This window comes from Eschrichtius robustus, chromosome 4, assembly GCF_028021215.1.
Source record: "Eschrichtius robustus isolate mEscRob2 chromosome 4, mEscRob2.pri, whole genome shotgun sequence".
Classification (NCBI taxonomy): domain Eukaryota; kingdom Metazoa; phylum Chordata; class Mammalia; order Artiodactyla; family Eschrichtiidae; genus Eschrichtius; species Eschrichtius robustus.
Genome location: NC_090827.1, coordinates 44,752,719 through 44,780,358, shown reverse-complemented (window position 1 = coordinate 44,780,358; position 27,640 = coordinate 44,752,719). Strand labels below are relative to the sequence as shown.

At 39.6% G+C, this 27,640-nt stretch overlaps 1 protein-coding gene across 1 annotated transcript in view; it reads left to right on the top strand.

The window, feature by feature from the left end:
* Positions 1–27,640, top strand: part of DCHS2 (dachsous cadherin-related 2) — a 298,713-nt gene that overhangs the window by 144,754 nt on the left and 126,319 nt on the right. Inside the window, exons 3-4 of the mRNA XM_068542087.1 lie at positions 10,822–11,053; positions 26,894–27,130. Coding sequence (XP_068398188.1) covers positions 10,822–11,053; positions 26,894–27,130 — 469 coding nt within the window. The remainder of the gene's footprint in view (positions 1–10,821; positions 11,054–26,893; positions 27,131–27,640) is intronic.

The window sequence follows — 27,640 nt, the reverse complement described above, 5'->3', positions numbered from 1 at the left end:
CTAGCCTCCAGAACTGTGAGAAACAAATTTCTGTTGTTTATAAGCCATCCCGCTATGGTATTTTGTTATAGACGATGATGTGCGTGAATATTCTGTACAGTGTTTGTATGTTTAGAATATTCTTCTGTAAAAACTTCTTGTTTTGTAGATAGAAAACTCTCCAACAAAGTACAATATATTCCAGTTTTGTTAGAATAGAAACATCCTTCCTGTGGGTACTTCATATTCAAGGTCTCATCCTCCTGTTGAGGTTATATCCTAAGCCCAGCTCTGTTAGAGATGGGAACTGGTCTGCACCCTTCCTGGTTTTAATATAGATTTTATTATTATTCAGGTATGAGTAAGGAGACAACTGCCATTGAAAAAACAGTTTGTTATACTCACAGATCCCAAGAAGAAGAGCATGCCACATTCTGGGAGGGAGTGTACATGGTGTGTGCTCAACGGGAAGCACTGGGTCAGTCAGGAGGCAGAGGGGGAGAGGGAAACTTTGGGTAGGGGCCTTTATTGTGGTTTCCAAGGGAAGGAATGGGAGAGGCAGAATAAGCAGGCTTAAGACTGGCTAGATAGAATAGTTTCAGTGGCCTGGGGCATAAAGGCTGTCTCTAGTTATCTGGTACCTGGCTGTGGGGTGATTAGGGCAGGTGAATAGTGGCCCAGAGTGTGAGAGCCAATAAAGGAAGTGGTTGGGAGTGTTGGTTTACATTGGAAAAGCATTCTCACCTGACCCCCTGCCAGTCCCTCCAGGACAAGCAAGGCCCTGTATGTCAAAGCATCAGGATACAGAAAAGGGAGATGCAGCCAATGCACTGCCCTGGTGCAGAGTCTTTCCAGAGAGGATGGCAAAGGGCTGACCTGAACCCTGGTACGCATCAGACTATACAAAAGAAAATCTTTGCAGCCACCTTGTTTCACTCCAGTTTCTTGGAAATAACACTCAGTCGTATGCAGGGAATTCACTACTCAGTTTAATTTCTGGCCCAGAGTAGCATCTTAAATCATCAAAGAAAGTTTGGGTCATGGTATGGGCTACTCTCAGCACTTTCTTCTCCTTTGTGTCAGGCCCCGGCGGCCCAAGAAAACTTCACTCAGTACTGCTCAGTCCTGGGCAGAGTCCACATACTGTTGGTCAGGCGCCACCAATGTGCTCCTCCTCTTCACCCTCCTCCCCACTTTCCTCTTTGGTCATCACCTTCCTCATCTTTATCTCTTCCTTCTGAGTCTTTTAACTCATCTCCATCATTCTCCAAGTTTACCTCCTGCAGATGCTCTTTGTTTTTGGATCCATCTCACCAAAGTCTTCCATTCTTCCATCTTGTAGAAATCAAGGCAGTACAAGTAATTGGGGATGAACTGGAAGTCACCTGCTTCAAACAAGCCCCATAAACGTAGAGCAGCCTGTGCTTTTGGACCAGTATGATTTTGGAATGAGGACTTGGCTCCATCAGAGGCCACTGGCTTTGTCTGAACCCTCTTCCTCCTTCCTGTCGCCTGTGGTGGAGGGCTCTTGTTCAATGGTGATCATGGTCCCATCTTCAGCATCTGCCACTTTAACCCCCTCCAGGGGCTCCTGGTTGCCGGTTTTCCCACATCCCTGCTTGTTATTACCTTTGGGTTTCACTTTTTTTTTGGTCTCACTTACGTTTTCTCTTCTCTGACTCAGCTGTCATAGAAGTACAGTTAATCAAAATCATTGCCCTTCAGGCTCTCTTCCCATTCCTCATCACAGACACCCCCAAGGAGCAGTGTCTGATGATCCAGAACCACACCTGCCTAAACGCCAGCTCTTGGAGTGAGCTCTATTCCCCAATGGGTACTCTGAGTCCACACCCATTTTCCTTTTCTTCCTTCCTCAGACTTTAGTTGGAGTTTATTTGAATGCAGGGTGTGTTTGTCCGCCTTTGTTGAACTTTTCCAGTAGCCTCCACAAATGAATATGGTCCCCTGGGGAGTGATGGATCTTTGGCAGCCCAGCCTGGGTGTGGCCCCATCCCTCATGGTGACAGCTTACTCCATGTGAATGTGCCCAGTTTAAAGGCATACTTGTCATTGTCCTGGATGTAATCCCTTGTACTGTTGTGGAAACCACCAAGAAGAATTAGCTGTGTCTTCCAGGCTACCGTCTGATACCTGCTTTAACCTAAAGGACCTCTTGATGATTTGACTGGCTCCCAGGTCTTGGGTGCCAAATGCAGGACCCAAATATTTGTGTAGTGATAGGATCAATTCATCTTTCTCAGAATGAACAGAGAATGACACATTCAACATTGGTGAGTGGGGGAATCACAGTGTTTCTATTGTCTGAGTCTTTTTAGCATCTAGCATTTAGAAATGGGCTATCAGAACCTCAGGGTCTCCTCCTTCCCCAGCACTTGGACAACTTCTTCTCCATACTGGCCGCTGTCTTCTCCTTCTTGCCCATCATGAGAGTTCCTGGTGGCGGGGGCCCCAGAAGGGAGCTGCACACTCAGCCAGCCTGGAGGCAGGTCCTCTTGGGGGCAGACCTGGTGATGTATTTTTAAAGGTAAATTTTAGAACAGCCCCAAACCATAGGGTTTTAACAGCTTCCTAATCTTCACCTTGTTCGGACCTGAAACTGCCTCCAGTGTCCCTAGTGTTTGCGTCAGAATGTATGAGAGCAAGCAACTTGTGTGTGTGTGTGTGTGTGTGTGTGTGTGTGTGTGATCCAGTGTGCAGGGTTTATTTTGCTATCAGCGTAATCTTTGTAAATTCCTTCTGTGATGAACTGTGCATTTCTACAGGGTGAAGTCTTCATCTGTCATCATTACTCTATGCAATGTCTACTCACAACGCATGTTCCTAATCAAAAAGGTTGGTAAAGATGAAGATATGAAGGTTGATAACGACTTGGTAGGCTGTCCCCTAGAAGCAATCTAGCTCCAATCTGAAAAATTAATGAACTCAGGCAAGATATTTTAGGTCCAAGATGTTGAATTCTAGGCCATAATGAATTGAATTAAAACAATGAACTGCACCTTGACAAAGGCCTTTAACTGTACAGAATTACCTTGACAATCTATGGTTTTTCCTCTGATCCTTTCTGTTTCTAATATATGTCCTGAGAACTCTTTGGAAGAAAATTGCTGAGAACCCATTTGCTGCTGGTTGCTAAGAGATATTTATCTATCAATAGAAGAATTCTTATTAAAATACCTAGATGTTCTGGGCTTCTTCTCTATTTATCCTTGTGATGACTGTCAATATTTTTAAAACTCAATCACTTCTATTCTACCTGAATTACTTCTGAAATAGTCTATTTTTGCTACTGCAATTGCTGCTATTTACCTCATACATAGAAGTCATGAGGATGCTATAAAATTACCTGATGAAAATAAATAATTGGATTACACTGCAAGTCAAGTGATTTTTCACAATAATTGAATTATTCCATGCTTATATCTAACTCCTATTTCCTTTTACTATTCATTTTCTGTAAATGAATGTTTCTTTTTTGGTGTGTGTGTTTATTAACATTCTATCTCTATTTTTTGTGACATCCTGAACTCTGTAGCTGAAATATGTGTCTGAGATAAAGCTATTTCAACTCTTATCTCACCACTCTAGGCTTAGGGGAGGGTTGTTTCAGACTAGCAATATAGAAAGTAGATTGACATCATTATATATATTCATGATAAATATTGGCTATTGAAGTTATGCTGCAGAGTGTGTGTATAATGCAAATAAATCTCTGGAAGCAAGCTTGCTAAGTAAAAGGGCAGACTAATTTTTTCCTTTCCCCCCCAGCTTGATTGAGGTGTAATTAATAAATTAAAATTGTATATATTTAAAGTGTACAGCATGTTGTTTTGATTATATGTACATATAGTGAAATGATTACCACAATTAAGATAATTAACATATCCATCATCAAACATAGTGAGTGGTGAGAACACTTAAGATTTACTCTAAGCAAAATTCAAGTATACAGTACAGTATTATTAACTATAATCATCATGCTGTACATTAGGTCTCCAGAACTTATTTACTCTACATAACTGAAACATAGGGCACGCTCATTTTAATTTTAATAAATTATGTTATCTCATTTTCCAAAAAGAATTCAAGTGCTTATTCTTATATTTCATTGATCACAACCCTGCTACCCCAGTTTCAGGAATAAACCATTGCCCAGTTGTCCACATTTTCTAGCTAAATTGCCTTAACCATATCTCGAAATGCTTGTCTGCCATTCTTTAATACACTACCAGGATTAATTCCCAGATGTCTTAAATGCCATTTTGCCTCATTCTTACCTCTAGAAGTTTAAGCCTCCCAGCCATCCATCATCTGTATTCTCATCCCCATCCTGCTCTGTTCATCCTTTAATTTGGACCAATCTCCTACCCACCCTCCCATACTCTTCTACCACGCCCTCTGGAACTCCTGGTCCATCATTTAGCAAAGTCTCTTGCACACTCAGACTGGTGTCTGACTGCTTCTTCATCTTCTTGCCCTGATCAAAACAGGCTTCCCCTGAGGATACCGATTCCTCTTTGCTCTCTCGCGCAGCAGTCCATATTCTGCTAATCACAAGCCGGGAGCGAGGTGCTGAGGTGGGTGCCCTCCTGTTGCCCACTGCAGCATCCAAATCATTTTTATTCCTTTCTCCAGAACCAATTCCTTTTGAAGTTCATATTGTCTGACCACACCATGGAAACTCTTTTTTGCTGCTGTCATATTCTAAACCTTGTTGTCACCAAGGACCTTTACATCTTACTCAGTCTTCCTCTCCATTACTGTTCCCTCCTGGAAACTTCACTGTCCATTTTTCGGACCACCCAACACCCTGAGCCTCTCAATTCTTTGTCTTTCTGGTTTCCAACCTCTGAAATCTTAACTTCCAGCATGCTGTATTCTGATAAGCATTCTCATCTTTCTCTCCACTTACATAGCACCTCCACTCCCATAGAGTGATCTCCTGTTAAGACAACTAGTTTGTTGACCCGTCTTTAAAGTCATTCAGCTGCAAACTCCCTTTAGTTCCATTGCTCCACAGAACTTTCCAGATAAAACCCCAGCCCTATCTAAACCCGACTCTGCCTTTTCTGTACTTGCCTAAGCAGCTGAATGTGCCTGGAGAAAAATAACATACCTGCTTGAGAGAGAAGTCCTTATCTTCCTGCCAGCTATTGGCTCACATCATTTGCCCTCTTTCCTGTTAGTAGAGATGTCCCTGTTTGCATTGAAAGCAAATCCCTCTGCTGTTCAGGGTCCCCCCATTCCAGCCTTCTTAAGGATCTCACTTCTGTAATGATTTTGTCAAATTAGATTGAATATCTCCCATAAGCCTACAGGGCATAATACTAGTGTCCTGGGGAGGGGGAAGGGTAAGCTGGGATGAAGTGAGAGAGTGGCATGGACATATGTACACTACCAAATGTAAAATAGATAGCTAGTGGGAAGCAGCTGCATAGCACAGGGAGATCAGCTCGGTGTTTTATGTCCACCTAGAGTGGTGGGATAGGGAGGGTGGGAGGGAGATGCAAGAGGGAGGAGATATGGGGATATATGTATATGTATAGCTGATTCACTTTGTTATAGAGCAGAAACTAACACACCATTGTAAAGCAATTATACTCCAATGAAGATGTTAAAAGAAAATAATAGTAGTGTCCATCTTTTGAAAAAAAGCCTCCTTTTGATTTCAGGTACCTTTTGAGAAAACCGTTTTCTTCCTCTTCTATCTTTCACAGCAAATCTACTTAAAATAGTTGTCTCTGTTTCCTCAGTTTTCAGTCTTTCTTTGATCCATTCTTCCCATCCCATCTCTCTAGTAAAACTGCTTTTAGGAACATGATTTACATTGTGACACATCCTGGGGTTCTTTATTTATTTTCATTTTATTCGGTTTCTCAAGGAACTTGAAATTGTTCTTTGGACACTGTTTCTCTTGGCTTTGGTGACACCACGGTTCACTGATTTTTTTTTTTCCTTAACAAACTGGACCCTCAGTTCCCTTCACCTTTGCTCATTGAATTATGAACTATAGACTTGAATGCATTGGCAAAGGAAAGCACAGCCCAGAAAAAGCTAAGAGACATGAAGGATAGATATTAATATTCTATTCAGGAGTCCCAGAGGCAAAAACAGAGAGCATGGGGAGTAGACAATGGCCAAAATAGACAAAACAGCAGGTAGTTTTCCATATCCATTGTTGGTCCTAGACAACCCTCCTGCCTTCAATATCATATGCTTTCAAGTCTGGTGATTTCCCCAAATACTCCTAACTTTCACAGCACTTCTTGAGAGGATTGGGATTCAGGTAGATTGGTTAAGAGTCTCTTACCATAATTTTAAAACCTAAATGATTTAAATATATCAAAGTGAACCACAACTTGTTGGTGGAAAGAGAAAGGATAAGACAAAGTTAAGAAATATTCATATACAGAATTTATGAGGTGTATTAGTTACCTATTGCTGTGTAACAAATTATTTCCACATTTAGCAGCTTAAAATAATATGCATTTAATATCTCATGCAGTTTTAAGGGCCAGGAACCTGGAAGCAGCTTACTGGGTGGTTCTGGTCAGGGTCTCTCAGAGGTTGCATGATCAGGACAGTCTTGAGGAGCTGGACAGAAGTTAGGTTCAGAGGATTGGGAGGTGAACACTTGATGGAATGGAGAAAATGAGCTTAGATTAGCTTTCACCACACTGTGCTCTGTGGGATACTTGCCTCCTGAGATGCTCCTTCCACTGAGGGTTCTGTGGTAAATAAGAGTGGAGAACAGCTCAGAACTCACCCCACCCGATAGAAATGTGCCTCGGGAAGGTTCTGTGACAAGTCCTGAGGCCGAGAACCCATTTGACTTGGTTAATCCACCGTTTCCTTTTTGACTAAGGAACCTCTTTATTTGTTTATTTTTATGATGCACCTTTTTTTGCTACCTCAGGTATCTTTTTCTAAAACTTAGATTTGGTTATGTCCCTTCACTCACGAAAGCAATAGTGTCCCAAGTGCGGGTTTAGGAGGAAAATATTACAACTTAGAATTTCATCCTTTTAAAACTTTTGTGGTATTTTTAATATATGTAATATTTAGCATAGTAAATGAATATATAATTTATTAGTAAATATATAGGTATTCAGGGTGTACACGCCACACTTTTTACTGAGTCTACAGGTGTGCAGAATAAAGTCTATCCTCCTTAGCATTTAGATCAAGCTCCATGAATCTGACCATCAAGGCTTTTCTTTAGATTTTTCCCACCCTCTACTTCTCCCTCCAAGCTATGCCAGTGTGCTTACCCCTCCTACAACATGACAGAGACTTTTAAAAAAATATCTTTATATTTTCTAGGATGTTATTTTTACCTGAAATATCTGTTTCTTAAATCTTATTTTTTTGAAGTTTTAAGAATGTATTTGAGCAAAAATTGATTCAAATGAGGCCGCATTCAACCAGAAGTAGTTAGGAATGCTCCATGGACAGGAGCAGGGGAAGGATTTTTATAAAGAAGATGCAGAAGCAAAGCAAGGAAATGATTGGATTGGCTGTAGCTGAAGCACTCAGATTCTACTTTTTAGTTTTTAGTTTTGTTATCTACCTATAAACGGGACTGGATCCCGAATTCTTCTAGTTTCCTCAAATATCTGGCTATGACTCTCCAAACCACATTTCCAATTTTCTCCCACTCTTCTGATTTGGAATCACTAAAATAAAGATTGCCTTAGAACCTCACTGGGAGGGACCATACCGGGTCCTCCTCAGTCCCCAGACGGCAGCCATGCTTCAGGGTCCACATCTCCCGATTAAAAAGGGCTCCTCCAGACTCAGACCTGCACACCCGCTGGAGCTCTAAAAGCTTATTTGTTTGTGAGGACCCATCTCAAGGATCCCTTCAGCCCTAAGGCTTCCCTCCATTCAGTGCTCACAGCACATCTGCATCTGAGTAATAAAGATCCACAATCTTTTATGTGTAGTTCTGAAAGCTCTCAAGATGGAGAGTTTTGAAAACTCATTTGGTGAGAAATCTGACTTGAACCGACATGAGACTATTCATTTTTTTGTTGTTGTTGTTGTTGTTTTAATCCCTCTAAATGTGCCTCTTCATCCATTTTGCTGCAGAATATTAAGTGCTTGATTATGGGCTGCCACTCCAGACCTCATTAGGTATAGACACTATATTTCTTTTATAAAACTTAAAAAAGTCAGGATTCCAAGGCAAATCTATCTGGTCCCAAGTATTTAGGATAAGGAGCCTGTAAAATCTTATAATTGATGGTGATTAGCCATAATAAATGCTTTCATACATATTATATCACTGCTTCCAACAACAGGCCTGCAAGGTGTACAGGTGGCCCGCTTTACAGAATACGCAGCTCAGCCTCGGGCTCCCTGACGTTCTTGAGGCTGTGGTCCCAGAGGCCGGCAGGACCAGATGTCAGATCCAGATCTCCTGGCTCCAGATTGTCCCACTGTGCCACAAACTCCGTTGTATAGTGTTTGTCTCATAAATGTTAAGTCCTTTGTAAGCAGGACTTAACTCTGAGATGGAATCCATGGTTGGCATTGCCCGTAGCATAGTCTTTAAACAACTCCTTCGTGAAAGGTAAAATTTATACCATAGCAATACTTTAAAGGTCTAATTTAAAAGAAGTCACAGGGGCTTTGGGGACAGATTAATCTCTGTTCCAGTTGCAGATCTGCTATTTATAGTCTCACTTACTTTGGACAAGTCACGTAGGCTCTCTGTGCTTTGGTTTTCTAGTTGTAAAAATGGGGGAAACCATAAAAATCTTTAGAAAGGGAGATTATAACAATCGAAGGTGAAAATACACGTGAAGCGCACTTAACATTCATTCACAAATGGTTATTATAAGAGGAAAGTGCCCTCATTGATACATCTAACAGATAAAAATTGGATTCATAAAAAGGGAAGACTGAATCTATGTATAATACTGTTCCTGCAAAAAGATTCACTAATCTGTGACAACAAGCTCTTCACTTTGTCCATTTAACATTTTGCTTGTTCTTGGTGACATGGCCTGATTGAGGGTCTTCATGGATAGCCCAGGAATGAACATCTTTGTTCTTAAAGGTCTTAAGGTGGAGTGATCTTCATTTCTTCACATGTTCCCCACTCTCTCATTTCTTCTCTTACTTGCTTTCTCAGTCCCCCCACCCCAAACCTAAATGACTTCTTGAACTTGAGGAGAAATTTAAAAGAAAGAGGAAAGTAAGGATAAAAGGAAAGCAAAACTGAGAGGGAATCCGGTTTGGAGAATCAGCAGGCACAGCCTTTCCCGTCTGCTAGGAGTCAGCTTGCAGCCCCCTCGCTCCACTCCACCTGAGGACCCACAGGTTACTTAGCTTTGCTGAAGACACAGCACCAGTCTGCATTTTAAGGAAACAGACTGGATGGAACTGCCACTGTTTTTATTTTTACTCTGTTAATTTAAAACTGGCATAGGCCTGGCACTTTATTCAGCTTAGAACATGGAAAATCACACTATTTTTTAGTCTTTCTCAATTCTGTTTTAGTCCCCAGTGTCTGGGGTACATGGGCCCTCAGTGCATGCGAGGCATTTCTGGATTCATGGTTAACTTCATCCCAAACAATACGAAATGATGCTCTCTCTTGCCCTTCATCACCCTCAGCTCACACTCCCTCCAGAGCCCACAGCAGCGTGCTCCCTTTGTCCTGTGCCAAACCTTCTTCTTCACTGCCTTTGGTTTTCATCTTTGCTCAGTGTGTCCTGCCACAGTTGGTGGGGGGGGGGGGGAATGTGGGGAGACAGAGAGAGAGAGAGGGAGGGAGGATAAGTGAGTGAGAAAACTCAGGCTGTTGTGACTTACCAAGGATTTTTGTCCAAGATGAAAGTATCAAAGTGTACTAGATAGAAATAGAAAATCGTGCTTTAAGTAGGAACATATGCTTTACTTTAGAAAAGTAAAAATTGCAGAGGATTATCTTCTTCTATTGTGCTCTCTCTCCTGCTCCTTATTTTTAGATGGAGGAAACACACACAAAAAGCCAGAATGGGATCCACTTCTCACTGTTTTATACACTATATTTCTTATCTAATTCATGAAAATTAAGAATCCCAAAACAAATCTGGCCCCAAGTCTGTAGGAAAAGTACCTTCACTGCTACCTTCTGCTCTGGACTTGATGATTCTTCTGGCTTCCTAGCTGGTCTCCCTCCTTCCAACCTTGCTGCCATTCGGGGCAAATCAAGCTACTCCTCTGCTCAAAGCTCTCAGATGAGTCAGAACCTGGTCCTCTCAGAGGCCCAAAGAGCCCTCTGTGAACTTCCCCTGCCCCTTTGATATCACCCTACTGGTTTCCTTGCTGTTCCCTGAACAGGCCTGGGATGTACTGCACTCCTGTCTCAGGGCCTTTGCACTTGCTCTTTCCTCTGTTATGTTTTTCCTCCAAATAACTGAAGTCTAGCTCCCTCATATGGGTCAGTCTTTTCTTGCACCCCCCTCCAATACTCCCTTACCCTTTCTCCTTAGCAGTTAAAGATTATCTGGGGGGTGCAAGTGATTTTTTTTTACTCTTTGGACATCCGGGAAACTTTCCTTGAATATCTTTGGCCTCTACTCTGAAATTATTGCCTCTTAGGAGCTTTAAGTGGTAATCTCATTCCTATTTAAGAATCAGCATTGGAGTATAGATACCATGAACTCATAGCTCAAGTTTAAAAGTAAAATGAATATATATTTAAAATGAATATATATATATATATATATATATTTGTTGTTTCAAAAGTCTATTCTAGGATCCTTCTCAGTTATACTGCATCCCAGTGTTCAGGTGAGACCCATTTGTAACCACTTCTCATCCATCCAACAGGGTGGACTCAGCGCCCAAGCTTTTGTTCATGTGGAACTGGAGGATGTGAATGATAATGAACCCGTGTTTAACCCGTCAACCTATGTGACGAGCATTAGCGGCCAGACCCAGCCAGGCACTGAGATCATCAATGTTCTTGCCTCAGATAGAGATTCTGGGATGTATGGAACAGTGGCTTATGAGCTTGTCCTTGGAGACCTGTCATTCTTTTTCACCATCGACTCCACCACAGGTATGTGAGCTTGGAATCAACAGCTTCTGAATAAGAGCCAGAAAATTAGCTGAAGTGGTTTTTCCTTGGCAGGGGTGTTGCAAGACTCACTTCACCTTCCATAAGGCAGCAAGCCATGCTGAAAAGAGCCGGGCTTTGTAGGTTAGGACTGGATCTGATTCCCAGCTTTGCCTCCTCTTGGTCTTATGACCTTCATTGGCCTCAGTCTCCTTACCTTAGAAGTAGTGCTAATAATCCCTATGTTGCAAAGTTTTTGTGAGGATTAAAGGCAGTAAATTATGAAAGATGCTGGCTAGTGGTATTTATTTTGCAAATATGTCCCCCCCATTTGTATGATCATCTAAGGATGACTTGCATCATTTCAACATACAAATACACCCCACTAGTGTAAAGAGCATTGTACGAACGTCCAAAGAAATCCCTTTCTGGTACTAGGTCTGGCATTCCCTTAATCTCTTCGGGTCTTAGTTTCCTTGTTTTTGAAATGAAACCTAAAGCTCCTTTTAGTTCTCTAATGTGGTAATTGTGTATCTGCCAAAAAAGTCCAATGGGCAAACAATCTTTCAGAAATAATCAATATTTAAGAGGTTACTTCCTCTTCCTATTAGTTTGTTGTTAACAAAAAAAAAGTTTGAAATATTTGGTTACAATATTTGGTTACAATATTTGGTATTTTATAACCAACATTTGGTTATAAAATTTCAAGTGTATAATATTACATTATAATCCTATGGAGATATTACAGATATTTTGTCCAAAAATGAGGCTGCAAAGAAAAAGAAAAAAAAATTTTTCTTTTGCTTTTTTACTTTTACAAAATATTTAATTTTATTTATTGTAGTAAGAACATTTAACCTGAGATCTACCCTTTGACACATATTTCAGTGTACAATACATTATTGGTGACAAGAGGTACAATGTTGTACAGCAGATCTAGGGTTTATTATTCATCTTGCTTAACTGAAACTTTATGCTCATTGATTAACAACTTGCCATTTCTCCCTCCTCGCTGGCCCCTGGCAACCAGCTTTCAACTCTTGGATCTTATGAACTTGCCTATTTTAGATCTTTCATATGAGTGAAATATGTAGTATCTGTCCTTCTGTGGCCAGCTTATTTCACTTAACATCATGTCCTCCAGGTTCATCCATATTGTCCTCTGTTGCAGAAAGTCCTTCTTTTTTTCAAGGCTGAATAATATTCCATTGTAGGTATATGCCACATCTTTTTTATACATCCATCTGTTGATAGACATTTAGGTTATTTCCGCAACCTCATAATTGTGAATAGTGCTTCATTGAGCATGGGAGTGCAGAGATCTTCTCAATATTATATTTCTTCTTAAAACACCTGCTCTGCGCATGGTTGGAACGTGTTTCTGTTGTGATGATGATGATGTCAGGTGCTACACTAGGCAGTTTCTGTACATTGTCTCATTGGATTTGTACAACATCCTTTGCAACGACCACATTCATTAGCAACAAACAATAATTGACACGGGGAATCTGATCTACCGAGTTAGTTTGCCCTCTCAATGAGCCCCATTAGGTAAAGAGTCATTGCTTCTTGCCTGGTAAGTGTACTTCGCCTGGCATGTATGACTGGCCGGGGGATTAGTTGTTTACAATGGCAGTCTTTATAAGGCAAAACTTTCCTTGCTCAAAATAATCCACTGATATGGCCCTTTTAACATTTCAAAGATCAGAAGAAAATACTTTTTTTAGGAAATTAGTCTACTTATCTTGGCTTTTTCAAAATTCATGTAAACTGAGGACCTTAGCTATTTAAATGGTCAGGCCCTCCAGGGCACTAGCATTGCCAAAAATATATAGGTCAGCCCATAATCAGGGCACAGGATCTAAAAGCATTTAGCAGATTGTTTTTAAAAGACATCAACACACTCATCCTCAAGTTTCCCCTGGATGAACTTGAAGAATGAGCTATACTGTATTGTGTTTTTAGGAGATATTTCTGTTGTTGTGCTGGCTTCAGTCAGCCACAGGCTTCCACTCCTGGCACGGGAATTAGACAAATGCCATTGTTAATCAGGGAGAACACTTTAAGTAGGTTATTATCTAGGGAAGTATCATGGTATTTTTTTAAAGCAAAGACCAACTTCGTAATGGAAGTAACCTTGGGTTATTATTGTTGGCAATTTCGATGTTGCTGCATTTAGGGTGAAAACATTCTCAGTCTTACAGTGCTGAGAATGTGGTTACACCTAATCACAACTCATGAGAAAGTCATAAGAGCTGGTAATGCTTTACTTTAACCTTTAGAAGAGAATGAAACAGTATCATGATTAACTATGGGAAAAAGTTGCCTAGTGAACAGGTAGTCTCCAATTTGAACAGTTGAGTTGTTCATCTGTTGGTTGACTACAACTATGGACACATTTCCTGTTTTGTACATAATAGTTAGGCCTCTAGGCCATGCCATAAAAGTCAGTTTAACTGTTGATGTTCTCAAAGAATAGAACAAGGATCTGTATTGAAATATGGTTTTCCTCTTCTGGATCTGTGTCTTTGTTGAACCTATAAAAGGCTGGACTTTCTTGCTTTCACTATAAAGGCCTGTCTCTACGGAGCCTGCCAGTGTAAACATAGTCTCAAGAAATTGCCTCTGTCAATAAATATATGTGGAATAAATGAATAAATGACCTTTAGAAATAATTGGAAAGTGATTTAAATCCTTATTACATCCTCTTAAGAAATTTCAAGACAGTATCATTGATAACACAGAGCAAACCTTCATTTAAAATCCTCTTTCCCCATTGCAGCATGGCGGAGACACTAGGGCCTACCCCCACTTTCTCCAGAATTCTCCCAAACTCCCTCTCCAGTGTAACTGTGCCAGCTGTTTTCTAGGTATACAAAGTAAATACACACACACACATGCGCATGCACACACACACACACACACATGCATATAGTTGTACATAGTTATATAGTAGAGGAGAAATTGAGAATTGATAGCCAATTTATACATTGTCACTTCTTGAAATACTCTAAAATTCTCTCTTAGAGACATTCATTCATTTTCTCATTGGTTCCTTCGTGCTTTCATTTTGAGGCTTCCTATATCAGACATGTATTTTATAAGCTTACATACTTTGTGTTATAGCCTCAAGTGTTCATGAAGATGAGATTTTCCATTGATCTGTTTGTGCCATAAACATGACTCGTGCATTAAAAATAGAGCTCTTGGACTTACTGTGTTCATCTGGGAAGAAAAATGTTTTAGAGAAAACTGGAGGGTGTGTGGCGATGTCCTAGTTGTTTTCTCTTGTGGGTTTATCTTCCTGTTCTGTTTCTGGCTTTCTAAGTGTGTTGCTGGTTCAAAGAACATTTTTGTATAATGGGTTTCGGCACCAGGAGAGAGAGATTGACTTAAGCCTTCGTTTCTGTTATTCTCAGTTAGTGGGTTCTTTTGATGTGGGCACGAGGCAGACCACACTGTTTTGAGTTTTAAAAGGAGGAAACACAAGAAGCTTATTTATTAATAGCTCTTTTTCATGTATTTTTAATCCCATGTTTTGAACTACAGGTTGATTTTTTTCTACATTGTCTGAAGTAGTCTCTTTAGTAAATAAAAGGAGCAATTTCTGTCTTTTGTGTTGTCTTATTTATTTAGTAATTTTACTCTGCAACAAACATTACTTCTAATTCAGATTATTTTAAGGTGACAGGTTTCACGCATTTGTGTGGGTCATTTATTATTGCCCAGTTACCTCTTTTGCTAGGGCTACCTGTGGTTAAATTTTTGTGATTTATCTCATGTTAATGACACACAGAAAAGTCAAAAGTTCTGAAAAGAAAGGCAGAAAATGGAAGCAAGTTCATTGTTTCCACAGATATGAACCAAGCAGTGTTCTCGGTGTTTGGGATACATCAGTGTATAAGACAGACAAAAATTCCTGCTCACTCTCATATATCTGACAACAGACATTATGTTGCCTCGCCTATTGCCTGTTCTGGGTTTAGTTGTTGTGCACATAAAAGCCAGGTTTAATACCATGGAAAAACAAGGAATTAAAAGGGCAACTGAGTGAGTTAAACCAGCCCTGCCTCTGTGTTTAGTTGTAATCTCATGTTTGTGCAGAGTGTGTGGATTTTAACAGGGATTGTAAGTAATGTAGCACAAAGTCTGTTTTTATCTCAAGGGCAGATTCTTTTCTAATGTTAGTTTTACACTCAGTATTCATACCTTGTAATGATTCTCATAATTCTTCATGATTGTCACTTTCCTACATTCAGAGCATTCTGATATATAGTTAACAAATTAATACCACACCTTATTTCATAAGGGATGTGAGCTTGCTCATGCCCCCCAAAAATGACTTTCTTTCATTTGCAAGACAGAGACTAAAATTAATCATGAGCACCTAATCAGTGTATGTCACTTTCATGGGAAACAAAAGCATGTTAGAGAGTTTTCTCATTAGTTTTTCCAGTATAAGATCACAGACTCTTGGAGATGGAAGAGACATTACAGATCAGCTCCCTCATTTATTGGAGGAAGAAATTGAGGCAGAAAGGGATTTAGTGACTTCCCTAAAGGTACACAGTTGGTAAATGGCAAAATTGGACTTGAACCCCATCTTAGACCTGTGATCTTTCCCTATACTGTTCCATCTCAGACAATACTTTTTGACATCTTTTCCATATATTGCCTATTTAAGCCTTACATCAACGTATGATATAAGCAAGGCAGATGTTTTTATGCCCATCGTAAATTAAGAGACTGAAAACCCTAAGAGACTTACTGATTTGCTCAAGGAGTTAGTAGTACTCCTGACACTTTTACTTCTCGAACTTCCATTTCAAAGCTCTTTCTTGGGACTTCCCTGGTGGTGCAGTGGTTAAGAATCTGCCTGCCAATGCAGGGGACACAGGTTTGAGCCCTGGTCAGGGAAGATCCCACATGCCGAGGAGTGGCTAAGCTCGTTTGCCACAACTACTGAGCCCATGTGCCACAACTACTGAGCCCACGTGCCGCAACTACTGAAGCCCGTGTGCCTAGAGCCCATGCTCCACAACAAGAGAAGCCACTGCAATGAGAAGAAGCCTGTGCACTGCAAAAAAGAGTAACCCCCTCTTGCTGCAACTAGAGAAAGCCCATGCGCAGCAACAAAGACCCAACACAGCCAAAAATAAATAATAAATAAATAAATAAATGTATATAAAAAAATAATCTTCCCATGATTATGGTTTTAAAAAAACCCAAAAACTAAAGACAAAGCTAAGATAAATGTAAGTTCCATTGATTCAACTAAATAAGATAGAAATGATCTCTCATTGTGACTTCCTATATAAGCCTATTTGAGACAATAATTATCTGTTGATTTATTTACTCTTTTCAGTTGAATAAATAGAATTCAGTGGAATCTTTCAAAATAGGTACATTTTTCTTAAGAACTGTTTTAGTTGTCAGTATGAGATAGACAAATTCAAAATATTCATCCTACTCCTTTCAGCCAATGCAGCTTAGTTACCCAGATTTGTGTGGAAAATAAAGGGTACAATGTCATCTGTTTGGTGAATAAGCTTCTATATTCTCACAAAAGGAATATAGGAAGGACACCATAAATATCAATAATCAATAAGAAATTGATATTGATATCCCATAGTTTTTGGTCTGTCTCTGTTTTTGAGAAAATTACAGACTCCATGTTTGGTGAAGGTCATGATTTTGTGCTTATTTTTGTTCTTTTTAAAAAAAAAAAATTTTTGTTTGTGTTGGGGCTTTGTTGCTGTGCTCGGGCTTTCTCTAGTTGCAGCAAGCGTGGGCTACTCTTCATTGTGGTGCACGGGCTTCTCATTGCGGTGGCTTCTCTTGTTGAGGAACACGGGCTCTAGGCATGAGGGCTTCAGTAGTTATAGCACACAGGCTCAGTAGTTGTGGCTCGAGGGCTCTAGAGCACAGGTTCAGTAGGTAGTTGTGGCACATGGGCTTAGTTGCTCCACAGCATGTGGGATCTTCCCAGACCAGGGATCAAACCCGTGTCCTCTGCATTGGCACGTGGATTCTTAACCACTGTACCACCAGGGAAGTCCCTTATTTTTGTTCTTAACTATCCCATAGCTTTCAGTTTTAGTAATGACCTATAGGTTATTTTCTAACTATGAAGTACTACTTTGGTGAAGAGTATCCCATCTTTTCCAGGAAGCTTGATTCTAAAAGTATTGCTTAATTAGTAGAAGAACATGATTTTATTTGTATATCAGATTTAAGAGAAGACCTTTGTCTTTAAGTTCTTTTATTAGTCTATCAATTAAAAAAATTCATCCCAGCAATTTCCTCTATTTAAATAAGTGACAAGATAAATAACATAGACAAATACTATTGCACATTATAATTAGTATGTATAAATCTAAGCACTACAGTAACTAAAACTTAAAATAAGCAGTGCTCTGTAAGTGAATCAACATCTATTTTTTAAAGTTAAAATTGATCCCCTGAACTGGTGGTTAATGATAATTTGCAAGTGTCATGAAAAAAATGAGAGCCAAATAATCACTGTACTTTAAAGTCTTAAAATATAATGTCATAAGTCTTAAGCTGGCTAATATACAGGTAAAGAGAGCTATTGATTTTACTTACTGTTTTATTATTTATTTTATATATATATATAATATGTAATATATATATTTTTTACAGCTACATTTTCTGGCCCATCAGCTTTTAGTAGACAGCTTAGTCTATTTAAGAATGTTGAATTCAAGTAAGTGAGTTTTCTAGCTCCCCTTTATACTTGAATGTTTTTAGAAGTGAATGTTTTGAAATATTGCACATATAGAAGGGCACACTTAATCTTAATACTCTCCTCTTCTAAGTAGTGACTGTTCATTCAAAGAAACTTACTAGCTTCTTACTGGTCTCTAGTAGAAACTGTTTCACTGCACAAAGTTGGCTTTGCAAGCCAAAAAAGTAGTCCTTGGCTCAGAAGAAACCTAGTAAAATTCATACATATAGGCATGAGATGGAACTTGTTCAACTATAGAAAGACAGATTTGGTTATCTCACCTCCCTGCCTAAAATCTTTCGATGACTTTCCATGGCTTTTTGGCCAGGGACCAAATCCTTGTTATGGTCTCCCAGGGCTTTCATGACCTGCCCTCCTTTCCCCTGTGGCCTCAGCTTCAATAATTCTCTTTAATCTTTGTGCTCATTCCTTACACCAACTACTATTTCTTCCCCTTCTCTTCCTCCTCCTCTTTCTTCCTCCTTCTCCTCCTTTCCCTGAACCCACCGTGCTTCCCTCTGTAGGCACGTCATGTATTTTCCCTTCTGCACAGAACATTTGATGGCTCTCTGTCCTCTTCTCTTCCCACACTCACATATTCACCTAGGTAATGGCCTAACTCATCCTTCAGAGCTCAGGTTATAGGTTACTTTTTCATAGAGGTGTTTTCTGACGATTCCCTCCCCAAGCACATTAAATCAGGTCCCAGTTTATATTCTAGCACAGCTTCTCTTTATATTATAATTACATATTTTTTGATTATATAATTAATGTCTGTGCCCTGCAGACACGGTCTATTTTGCTTCCTAACGCCTTTCCAGTTACTAGCACATTTCCTGGAATGTAGATGGTACACAATAAATGGTCGTTGATATAAAAAAGGAAAGAATGAGATGGAGCTGTTGCCACGAGAAAGCTTGCAGTCCAGCTGAGTCGACAATAATAGAGCATATAATATACAGAGAAGAGATCGGTGGGTGCCGGAGCTGGGGGTGGGGTGGGGCAGGTGAAATGGGTGAAGGGAGTTAAAAGGTACAAACTTCCAGTTATAAGGTAATAAATCCTAGGGATTTATGTACAGCATGGTGACTGTAGTTAACAATATTATATTGTATATTTGAAAGTTGCTAACAGAGTAGATCATAAAAGTTCTCATCACAAGGAAAAAATTTATAAATATGTGTCATCACACATGGATGTTAACTAAATTTATTCTCATAATCATTTCACAATACATACATATATCAAATTATCGTGTTGTACATCTAAAACTAATACAATAGTATATAGTCAATTATATCTCAATAATAAATAAATTAAAAAATCATATGAAATTACAATAATTTTTAAAGTTTAATACTGGAAAAGAAATAGATACTCAGTCCAGACCAGAGTACAGAAAACTATGGAAACATATGTGGAAATATAGGGGGAAAAACTGTATAGAAGAAGGCCAGAGACTCATTAATTACATTCCGAAGGTCAAGTATTGAGAGTATGGCCACACACAGTAGTATAGTTATTTGACCAAAAGAAGCCCAGCTGTCTGGCTCCTAAGAATCTTCAATAGATGGTATTCCATACTTAAATTATTTTATCTTCAGACTTACATTAAGCAAGCTCTTTCTTTTGATGTATCAAACTGAATGCCAATTACCAGGTTATAGTGAAAAACCGTAACTGTCACAGGAACTGAATTCTTAAGGCTTCGTGTCCAGATTGCCTTCTCCGCTCAGGAACACTATGGAGAAAGCCAAATCAGTCTGGGAAAGTTTACAGAGAAGCGTTGATTTTTAAAGAAGGGAATGAGATAATGTTAATGTTTAGTGGTACCAGATTAAAATAACTGGATGGATCTTCTCCGTAATAAAGATGCTCTTGCCACTAGAAGAGAACTGTGAAGGCCTGCTGACTCACAGTGCTCTGCATTACTCTGCTGTTCACTGGGAGGGAAATACCTGAAGGCTGTTCCCACTTATCTTTTACAGCCTGGGCCTGAATTTGTGTGCCTAACATTTACCTCTCTTTTGCCTACTTTTTCTGGACTCGTCGTCAACCCTCTGGGTTAGAACATTTTAAAAGATACATTTCAGATACAATCAAGTGTGTAGGCCATAGACTCTCACTGTCTCATGTCTCATTAAGGTGACTTTGCATTTGTCTTCCCTGAAACAGAAGTTCTAAGAGTAAACTCCATGTATTGATGACATGATGACCACAGGGTGCGCAGACCTTCAGAAGAGAACTTGGGAGAATCTAGAGTAGTCGGGGAACTTGAGCTGAACCTCACAGGAGGGCTCAGATTTGATAAGCAAGCAGGGGAAGAACGATAGTGATTCAGGGGAAGCGAAGAATATAAATGAAGATGTGGAGAGGGAGATTAGTAAGCATTTGTAACAAGAAATGAAAATGGAAGTTAGGGTTGAGTCACTAAGATATATACCAGAGGGACCCTATGCAGGATTATTTACAAAGGAGGGAACTGAAACCAGTTTGATTTTTCTTATGAACTTTACCCACCTTGTCAGAAGTATAAAAGGTTTCTAAATTGGAGATAAAAGGGTTGATAATTTGGAGAGAGCTGCTGTGGATTTGTGGGTTTCCCCCAGGTGGGGTGTCTGCACTTCACCAGTCAGAGAACTGAGTACTAATCCTTGCGGTTTGGGGCTAACAGACTCAAGTTTGTCTCTCACCTGAAAAATCTAGAGCAGGAATGATGGACGGTGGAAGAAAGGAGGGGTTTCTAGGGTGAAGACAAACTGTTCCTGGAGTTTGTGGGGCCGTGGTCCTCTGTGGTGGAGACAGCTGGTGTGGAGTTGTTTTAGGTCCTGCCCGCTAAGGCCAGAGGGAGAGGTCTGAACGTTGTTAGCTTTTCAGGAGGCAAGGAAGCAGTAAGTGAACAGTCTGAAGAGGGATATGGTTACGTCTGTTAAGGTAGCCTCAGATTAGAAGATGGAAGCTTTCTCCAAAAAAGCCACAAAAGCACTAGTGATAGAAAGTGGTTTCTAAACAACTGCCCAGGCAGAAGAGCACTGACGCTCCATCACTGCGATGGTGCCTGTCCAGTGAGAATGTTCCCACTCCTCTCCCATCCCCTCCTTTCCCCCCGGATGCACCGAGACGGTTCAGAAACTCATATTAGCAATATGAGGAGGAGGAGGAAGAGAGCTAGGTGAGGAAAGAGAGAAGCAGCCAACGACTTCTGACCTACAGCATGTGCTCCACCTGACCTTTTTTTTTTTTTTTTTGCCTTAAATTATACCAATTTATTTATTTATTTTTAATTTTATTGGAGTAGAGTTGCTTTACAATCATGTGTTAGTTTCAGGTGTACAGCATAGTGATTCAGTCATACATACATATATTCATTCTTTTTCAGTTTCTTTTCCCCACCTGAACTTTAACTCAAGTTTACACTTTGATTCTTCTAAAGACATTTATATTCTAGTCATTAAATTGAGACTGTTTTGTGACTTAAAGTCACAGAAATAACTTTAATTGGTTGCTAGTGATTGTGGAGGTGGTAGGAGCTTCCTGAATTTTCACGTAGGGACAGGAGAAGAACAGGTGGCCATACAAAATAAATCAAAATAGGAGAAAAGAAAAAAAATGCTCTATGATTGCACCCCATGAATTGTGTTTCGTTATCTTACTTGTTACACATATTTATGACAGCACGAGATGATGGTGTCTGAGGTGGAGAGATGGGCTACAGAATGATCTAAAGCTACACTGAGTGGGATTGGTTTATGAAAGAATGTAGAAGCATGACAAAGAAGTTTAAACTTGTTTGTTACAGGAAATAAGGAATGATATAAGGGTTTTGAGCACCAGTGTGTCATGGTGACATTTAAGGAAAATTACCCTGGGAGTAGTATGTTAGGTGGATTAAAAGACTAGAAAATTTGAACAGGGAATATATATATTAATTAACAGAAAATATATAACAATGTACTATTATTTCTATAACCAGGGGTAAAGTAATGAAATTTGTACTAAGGAGATAGAGAGGAAGAAACTAATCTGAGAATATTTTAAGAGGAAAATGATATAGGAATGGTGACTAGTTTGATTTATTAATGAAAGAGAATGAGTCACACATAATTCCTTAATTTTAACTAAATGATCAATGATCCAACTGATGTCAAATTGACAAATATCCCAGGGGAAGTGCCACCTAGAAAGAGGCACAGAACTTAATTCAGGTGAGAGGACATGGGGAGATACTAGGATAAAGTAACTATTGAAGTCACAAAACATGTGAATATTTTGATGGAAATAATATATAACAGTGGTCTTCAAACTTTAGAGCACATAAGAATTACTGATAGAGGTCATTAGAAAGTCAATTCCGGCATTCTTCCCCACTTCTATAATCTTTCTAGAAATCAGAATATCTAGATAAGAGCCTGAAAATCTTTGTTTTTACAAGTGGTCAAGGGGATTTTGATGCATGTGGTCCAGGGACACCATTTGAGATCCTTCAGAGACTGGAAGAAGAGCCTAGTACTTAACAAGAAAAATGTTTAGAAGTCTGAGCAGTAGGAAGGACTGTGGTCAAAATCCAAGGAATTGTTAGGAAAGGCAAAAAGAAGACTATAACATAACCAGAGGAGAGAGTCCAAGGGCAAGGGGCTGTCATGGATCAGATAGACTGAAGGAGGCGAGGGGCATGAGGATGGAGGCAACATCCAGTCTCAACGTCCAGTCTCCCGTCTTTCACTCACATCCTGCCCGTATCTTTTTGTTTTGGTTGTGTCTCATAAATAACATATGGTTGGGCAATTTCTATCTTTTAACTAGAGTATTTTGTCCATTCTGAAGTGTTTCCCAGTCCAAATCTGCCGTTAGTACTGAGTCTCACCCATGTTAACATATTTCCCCATGTGTTGTGTGATTTTCTACTGTGGACTTGGATCTTTATCTGAGACAATTCTTGAACCCCGGGGATGAAGGTGGGTTCCTCTGGAAAGTGTTTGTGCTTCCCTTGCCCAAGTGCTCTAGGGAAGTACCAGTCTACACTGTTTTAAACTAAATTCTTGACTTGAAAAATTTCACATCATCCTATACTGTGAATACAGTCTACAAACTAGTGTGAGGTTTGGCTTATGTTTAAGAATTCTCAAAGGAAATTTTTACCCCTCTGTTCAGCACCAGGTTTCAAGTCATAAATTTTCACTGGGGAGGCAGGGGTTTATTTCTAGCTCCCTCTTACACTGAAAGTTTTGTGGATCTAATTTTATTGGTGGAAGTCTTGCAAGACTCTCCCTCTCCAACCTGCTCCCATCCCCAAGGGCCCTGGTCTTGTCTTCTGCCTCCAGAGTTCCACAAAGTCATTAAAAGAAAAGTTCAAGGACACTAGGGTTTGGTAAATACACTGAAGGCCAAAGCCAAATTCAGTATGCTGCATATGCTCTGGGTTCCTGACATCACTTAATTTTTTACCTTCTTTACTGTCAATTTGTTTAATGTATTTAAGAGGTTATGTTTTTATTTTTTTGCAGCACTTGCTTTCAGGGGGAGGGTTGGTCATTGTATTTAGTATCAGAAAACAGTTGTTCCCTTTAGTAATTCTTTCAGTGATAGTTTGTAAGAAGTAAATTATCTATCTGTCTTGGTCTTATTTTATGCTTGTGGTAGTTAATTTTATGTGTCAACTTGGCTAGGCTATGGTACCTAATTTTTGGTCAAACACCAGTCTAGATATTGCTGTAAAGGTGTTTTTTAGATGTATTTAACTCAGTAGTATTTGGGCAAAGCAAATAATCTTCCATAATGTGAGTGGGCCTTGTCTGATCAGTTGAAGGTCTTAAGAGAAAAGACTGATGTGTTCCCAGGAAGAAGTAATTCTACCTCTAGTCTGCTTTCCAACTCAAGACTGTGACATTGACTCCTGTAGAAATTTCTAGCCTTCCAGCCAGCCCTACAAATTCCAGACTGGCCGACCCCCATATGAGCCAATTCCTCAAAATAAATCTCTCTCTCTCTTCTCTCTTTCCCTGTCTCTCCCTCTCTCTCTCTCCCTCTTTCCCTATCTTCTCTCCCCCCATCTCTGTCTCTGTCTCTATCTCTATCTATCTATTTCAACTATTCGTTTTTGCTTCTCTGGAGAACCCTGACTGATCCAACGTTCATCCTGTAAAATAGCTTATCTGGGGCTTCCCTGGTGGCTCAGTGGTTAAGAATCCGCCTGCCAGTGCAGGTGACACAGGTTCGAGCCCTGGTCCGGGAAGATCCCACATGCTGCGGAGCAACTAAGCCCGTGCGCCACAACTACTGAGCTCGCGCACCTAGAGCCCGTGCTCTGCAACAAGAGAAGACACCACAATGAGAAGCTCACACACCGCAACGAAGAGTAGCCCCCGCTCACTGCAACTAGAGAAAGCCCGTGCCCAGCAACGAAGACCCAGTGCGGCCATAAATAAATAAATAAATATTTTAAAAAATAGCTTATCTGAGTAGAAAATTCTAGGTAGGCAGTTGTTTTCTTCTGTAACTTTCACAATATTACTTCATTAACTTCTGACCTCTGTTGTTGCCATTGAGAAGTCTTGTCAAAGAATTGTTCCTTTATAGGTTCTCAGTTTTTCTTCTCTTGTTGCTGCTGTAAGATTTTATCTTTGTCTGTCTTTATTCAGAAACGTCACTGATGTATCTAATTATCAGCTTCTCATTTTCCTGTATATGAGAACGCATCCCCCTCAGAGGTACCACCATCAGCCACACTGGTCTTGCAGTCCCCCCTTGGGTGGCAAGCACCACCCTCACTGTGCCTTCTCAAAGGTGATCTGAGGGTAGATTTCTAGGTTTTGAACATGAACAATTTACTGTTATATAAATATTGCTAAAGTGCCTTTTGGACAGTGTACATCCATACCACATCCTTTATTAACCTTGCATAATATCACTTAAAAGTTTTAGCAAACATTAGAGGTGAAAACAAGAGGTAGTTGTTTTTATTTTGCATTTGTTATTTTTAATGAGTTTGAGCATTATATTTATTCATAATTTATTCTTTCCTATCTGAGTTATCTGCCCTTATCCACTGCTACCCTAACTTTTGGCTTACTTGTATTTTTTCATCTTAGTTACAGAACTCTTCAGTTATTATATATACTAAATTGTTGTTTATATATTTTCAAAATGTTGTCTTTTGATTTTATTTATAAACCATGGAGTAAACTAATGCATAAGTGAATGAATGATAAGAAAGACAAAAACCATTAAAGTACAATGTGGTAAATGTATGATAGGCACATGTACTCAGGCCACTGTGGGATCCTGGAAGAGTGGTCTCTGAAAGAGAGTGGAAGGTAAGAGAAGGTCATCTGCGCCAGGTGAAGGTTGAGCTGTGCTTTAAAACATGAGTAGAAATCATTGTCAGAGAAGATGGAGAAGTTATTGCAGGAAGGGGATGCAGCAATCCAAAAGGAAGAGCAAGATCTATTCTGGAAATTAGAAAGAATTGGCTGTGCCAAGAGCAAAATGTCCTGTATGGAGAGAATGGCGCCACAGAGATGCAAAAGCGCTAATTGAGTGGCTTGGTTATTACGATAAAGCATTTGAACTTCCCCTGAAAACTGGGGGAAGCACTGATAGGCCGAGATTTGGATTTTAGGAAGACTATCCTAATACAAGTATGAAAAATGGTTTAGAAGGAGTCAGTCTGAAGGCAGGAAGACCAGCTTGTGGTCTAGTTGAGGCAGGCATTAATCTTTTCATTGTCATAATCATCAAGAGTGGAAAATAAAACCCTTAAAAAAGTCTCAATAATTAAAATCGAGTTAACTGTAGAAGACTCTGTACCCAGAGAGTGGGGGGTAATTGGGGTAGAGAGACTTTTCATTTTCTTCTTTAGACAGACACTTTTGCATTATTTGGGTTTTATTTTTTAATCAAGCCAAGACTTTAATAAGAAAGAATGTTTGAAGCTAATCAATAACGGAAGGGAAAGACCTGACTTAGAAATTAGTGTGATGAGTATTGAGTGCTTTGGTGGACCAGCAAATCAGTGTGAACCCCAATTTTAACACGGCTGCTAAAAGTGGGTGTGATAATACTTGGTTACATTAGTATTTTATAAGTATTCCAATAAAGAGTGTTTATACTCTTCTTCATTATAATCAGATTGTTATCTGGAATCACGTGTTCCTGGATCAACTTGGAGAATGTTCAGGAGAAAGAAACTGCAAGTGAAATGACATAAAATCATGTCAGATAAGAAAACGGGGATGCTGTGCCTGGAGCAGGTCTGATGAGATATTTGGCTTTGGTTATTGATAATGTGTTTGCCAAGGAGAAATAAGACAGATTCACTAAATTTCTAATGGAAATAGGAACAAGGAATTGGAGTTATGAGAGGGCAGATTTGATTTAAAAAAAGAAAGGGTGTCACCTTTTTTATGCCTAGAAAACTGATAATTCTGATGTTTTTGCCAGCTTCTCATATCATTTTGCACATATGCTCAAGTTCTTTGATTGGAAAGTAGATGTATCAAGGTTCTCCAGAGAAATGGAACCAATAGGAGATATATAAATATAAAGACATATAAAGATAAATATAAAGAGATTTATTGTAAGGAAGTAGTCCTGTGATTATGGAGATTAACAGGCCCCAAGATCTGCAGGTGAGTTGATAAACTCAAGACCCAGAGAACCAATGGTGTAGCTCCAGGTTGAAGGCTGGCAGTCTCAAGACTCAGGAGGAGCCAAGATGTTTCAGTTCAATTCCAAAGGAAGGGAAAAAACCAATGTCCCAAGTCTAAGACAGTCCATCAGGAGGACTCTCTCTTACTTGGAGGAGGACCAGCCCTTTTGTTCTAGTCAGGCCTTCAACTGATTGGATGAGGCCCACCCACAGCAGGGAGGCCAATATGCTTGACTCAGTCTACCCATTTGGGTTAATCTCACCCAAAAACACCCTCACAGAAACATGCAGCATAATGTTTCACTGAATATTTGGGTACGACATGGTCCAGTCAAGTGGACACATAAAATTAACCATCACAGTAGCATTAACAGATCAGGTGTTACTATTGCTCATCAGTATTTATTGCATGTTATCTGGTTTTTAATGCTCTCCTTCCCGTACCCAGGGATTATTTACTTAACATCAACTCTTAGTCATTTGGAATCCACCACACTTTTGCTGATGGTCTGTGCTCGAGATGGTGGTGGGCTCACATCTGTCACTAATGCTGAAGTCACCATACACATTCTTCAGACAACTCTGGCACCCACTGAATTTGAAAGGCCTAAGTATACTTTCTCAGTTTATGAAGATGTGCCTGAAGACAGTCCTGTGGGAACAGTGAAAGCAAAAGAGTCCTTGAGTAAGTACTTACTTCTTATGCTGCATTGAAATCCATTACTGGAACATTTTCTATATTTTCTTAGGTTGTACAGTCTTGAATAAATCTTTCCTTTTCTCCATGCAAGAATTGAGACCATACAATCTATGGCTTGCTCTTTGTTCTTTCAACATTATTTTCATCCTACTTTTTTTTCTAATCACAAAAGTAATAGGTACTTTTAACTCACTCTTCAAAGCGCGCACATGCGCGCGCGCGCACACGCGCGCGCGCACACACACACACACACACACACACACACACATACACACTTCCAAAAAATTTTTTATGAAAATACATCCAACTATCTTTGTTGTTCTACAATGACCATTTTTCCCCACTTTGTATATTGTGGACAGTTTTCCAAGTTACTGGACATCATTCCGTCTCATTAAAATAATAAGTTGTGTAGTATTTATTTAAACATTTCCCTTTTGCTATCAATTTGAATGATTTACAATCATTTTTGCTAGTCCAAATGATACTCAAGCA